This window comes from Otolemur garnettii, unplaced genomic scaffold (assembly GCF_000181295.1).
Source record: "Otolemur garnettii isolate 467f Iridium unplaced genomic scaffold, OtoGar3 scaffold00091, whole genome shotgun sequence".
Classification (NCBI taxonomy): Eukaryota; Metazoa; Chordata; class Mammalia; order Primates; family Galagidae; genus Otolemur; species Otolemur garnettii.
In genome coordinates, this window is record NW_003852486.1 from 6,183,125 (window position 1) to 6,186,971 (window position 3,847).

Genomic DNA, 3,847 nt, shown 5'->3' on the forward strand with positions numbered 1-3,847 from the left:
CCAAACAACAATGACAACTACAACCCAAAAATAGCCGGGCATTGTGGTGAGAGCCTGTAGTCCCAGCTACTTGGGAGGCTGAAGCAAGAGAATCGCTTAAGCCTAGGAGTTGGAGGTTGCTGTGAGCTGTGATGCCATGGCATTCTACCCAGGGCCACAGCTTGAGGCTCTGTCTCAAAAAAAAAAAAAATAAATAAATAATAATAATATAAATAAATAAATAAATAAATAAATAAAATAAAGACCCAGGATGGATCAAAGGTGCCTTGATGGCATAACCAGTCCTAGTCCTCAGCCCAAAGGTGGTGAAACCCCAACTCAGAGTCCCTATAGAAGATCAGCCCTAGGGCAGGGAAAGGGAGGGTTTGGCCTTACCCACAGAGACCAGGTGCCCGAATGTTTCCAGCATTACATCATGGTACTCAGTCCTTTGTGTTGGGCCCAACAGCCCCCACTCCTCCCGGGTAAAGTCCACAGCAACATCCTGGAAGGTCACTGGCTCCTGTAAAGTCACATGTGTGTCTGTTCAGGAGGGTTCACAATGTGGGCAGAAGAAAAGCTGGCTGGGATATTCCTACAAAGCACACTGTGCTAGGGACTCTCCTGCTTTGGGGATTTGTTTAGAGATACCTACTTGTGGCTAAAGAGGTCCAATGGGTCCTAAGAACCAAAGTAGGAACCAAAGCTCCTACTTCACAAAGTATATGCAAGCAGCCACAAGTATATGCGAGCTACTTCCCTTTACCCACATCTGTATCTACCCTGCCTTGAGCTGACAACTTCCCAGTGCAGAGCCTTCTCCTTGTATGAATACTACCTCCCCACTTGAGCTAGAGTAGGACAGTCACCCTGGCTGTGCTAAGATTGGTCCTTTTTGGGAAGATGAGGTCACCTCCACTCTGCTTTGCTTGGATGAGAGGCATCTTGCCCACATGGGACACAGCCTGCCTGAGAAGGAATGGGAGAAAGCAGAGCCATGAGACTGGAGATGGTCAGAGATTCTTTCCCTCGCCTAGGAGCAGCTGGATGTAGCCTTGCCTTAAGCCTAATACAGAACACATGAAAGCCAACACATTTACGTCTAGGCTTAGTCAGTATCAGTCACTTGCAAATAACACTGACCAATGCCACATATATACCCTTACACTGATGGTCAGCAAGACAGGACATACCTGTGTTACCCAGACCCTAGCTCTGGCTTATTTAGAAGCAAATCCCAGACATGCATGAACATCTAAGTGTGCATTTCTAAAAGATGACAGCTCTCTTGTTCTAATCAGGATATAAATGTCCACACACCCCTGCCTGAGGCTGTTCTATCTCTCAAGTCTATGGAAACATTGGGGCAGTCCTCTCCCTTGTCTCATGCCTCAACTCCCAGGTCACCATGCCCTGTCTCTAGTGATGCCACTGTGCCTGGAGGGCAGGGATTCCCTTCACATTCAGGTTGCTTCAGAGTCCAGCACAGACCTATGAGCTCAGATTTGGAATGGCTCAACCTGTGGAAAGCCTCAAGTGTGGGCCTGCTTCACAGGGGATGCTGGGACCAGCAGAGGGTGACCTTCCCCACTCACCTCAGGCAGGACCGTCTCTGGCTGGATGGCTGTAGCCTTCTGCTGCTTCTCTTCCTGCTGAGCAGGGACCTTGAGACAGCAGGTGGGGTCCTGAGAAGGCTGGGCAGGTGGTGCTGAGAGGACATCAGTAGGTGTGGTTATCCTCTAGCAGGGCAAGGGCAGCCTATCTCTGCCATCGCAAATCAGCATTCTGCTACACCCTGTGATGTCCCTGGTCCTGCCTTCTCTTCTCCCGGGTTCAGCCCCTCCACTCTCCACCCTCCCAGTCTTCTCAAAGTACTTTGTCCACATCTGTATGGGTACAAGATGCCTGTCTCTGCACAGGCCACAGGGAGCAGTGTTCCTACTGCTCAGATCCCTGGTCCCACTCTTTCCCTCTCTAGGGACTATCTTGGGCCCCAGCCCCAATGACATGGCTGCCTCAAACCTTCTGTGAAGCCAAGCCCCCATTTCTAGCATTGAAGCCCTCCACCCTGCCCATGTGGGCACTCTTTTCTTCATCACTCCTACCACCTCATGGACTTCCCCAGTGCTCAGGACATGCACCAATCTTGACATAAACTTCATCAACTCTCTTCCACCTTAGAAAACAGGCCCACCTGGCCACATGACCCCTCAACCATGGCTCCTTCCTGTGACCTTCTTTACATGGCCCCACACATTTTGCAAGCTTGCATAATACTGGCTCCACTTCCAACATAAAAGGGTACCTGATGCAACCCACCCTGGCCAGTGACTGAATCTGGGATGAACACAGCCCACAACCAAACCATCAGAGCCAACAGGCTTTGCAATGTTTGGGAAAGAGAAATTCCACAATGGGAAGACCCACACAGAGATAGACTACCTGTGGGTGAAGCTAACCAAGGGCAAAAAAGGTGACATGTGAGAGAGAAGATGAGTTCTGAGGACAGTATTGGAGCTCCTAGGTTCAGCTGTGTCTGATGCTAGATCATCCAAGAACTTGAGGGTTTCCTGGAAGACTTCTGTTTTCTGTAATATTAATTGATTTCATCCATCTGTGAGGTTAAACACAGGATGAACTCACTGACTTGGATATCATGAACTTCACAGCTATCTCTTTGGTACCTGTATTTCTTCCTTCCTTCTTTTTTTTTTCTTTTTGAGACAATTTCACTTTGCCAGCCTATGGAGTGTGCCATGGTGTCATAGTTCACAGCAACCTCGAACTCTAGATTGCAAGTGATTCTCTTGTCTCAGCCTCCCAAGTAGCTGAGACTGCAGGCACGCACCACAATGCCCAGCTGCTTTTAGAGATGGGGTCTCGCTCTGGCTCAGGCTGGTCTCGAACTCATGAGCTCAGGCAATCCACCCACCCTGGCCACCCAGACTGCTAGGATTACAGGTGTGAGCCACTGCGCCCGGCCAGTACCTGTATTTAGTTTCTTATTATTGCTGTAACAAACTGTTGCAAACTAGGTGGCTCAAATGAGCAGATTTGTTAGCTCACAGTTCTAGAGATCGTAAGTCTGGTATGGTATGTACCTCACTGGGCTAGTATCAAGGTGTCAGCAGGGCTAGGCTTCTTTTGGAGGCTCTAGGAACCCCTTCCTGGCCTTTTCTGTTTCTAGAGCCTGTCCCAAACATGTATCTTATGACCCTTCCTCATATCACCCCTTTTTCTGTCATTACATTTCTCTGACTCTGATCCTCTGGCCTCCCTCTCTTAAGAACCTTGCAATGACATTAGACCAACCCATATAATCCAACCTATTCTCCCATCTCAAGACCCTTAACCAAATCAATCATATCTCCAAGATCCCTTTGTCCCTGTAAGATAATATATGCACAGGGTGCAGGAATGAGGACACAGACACCTTTGTGACAATTGTTCTGCTGACCATAGCACCCCAAACTCTGCATCTGCCTGCCCCACCATCTCCCACCCCAGCTTCTCCAGGATTACCTGTTCTTAGAATCACATCATTTCCCCTACAGTATTCCTCTTTCTCCTCTTAATCATAAACATCAACCAGTTAATCATTCATCCACTTCAGAAACATCTTCTGGATACCCATTAGCATGGGACATGGAGGTACACAATGCAGAAGCATCCATACTCTATAAAACTCACATGTATGCTCTCTCCCCAGGCATCCACCTCTTGGAAGGATGGGGCAATAGCTCAAAGTAGCCAGTATGCTTCTACTCTCCTTTCTGTTCTCTGTTCATCACCCACTATATTCAGCATGACATAGTTCTTCTTCTTTTTTTTTGGTCCTTTCTTGATATTTCAAAGCAATGTTTTTTTT

At 48.1% G+C, this 3,847-nt stretch overlaps 1 protein-coding gene across 4 annotated transcripts in view; it reads right to left on the bottom strand.

Annotated features, from left to right (window-relative positions):
* ZNF274 (zinc finger protein 274) overlaps positions 1 to 3,847 on the bottom strand; it is a 19,705-nt gene that overhangs the window by 1,525 nt on the left and 14,333 nt on the right. For all 4 annotated transcript variants that reach the window (XM_023516464.1, XM_023516463.1, XM_012808674.2 and 1 more), the window contains 2 exons: positions 1,575 to 1,687; positions 376 to 502 (listed from right to left, as the gene is read on the bottom strand). In XM_023516464.1, the coding sequence (XP_023372232.1) occupies positions 376 to 502; positions 1,575 to 1,687 (240 nt within the window). The remainder of the gene's footprint in view (positions 1 to 375; positions 503 to 1,574; positions 1,688 to 3,847) is intronic.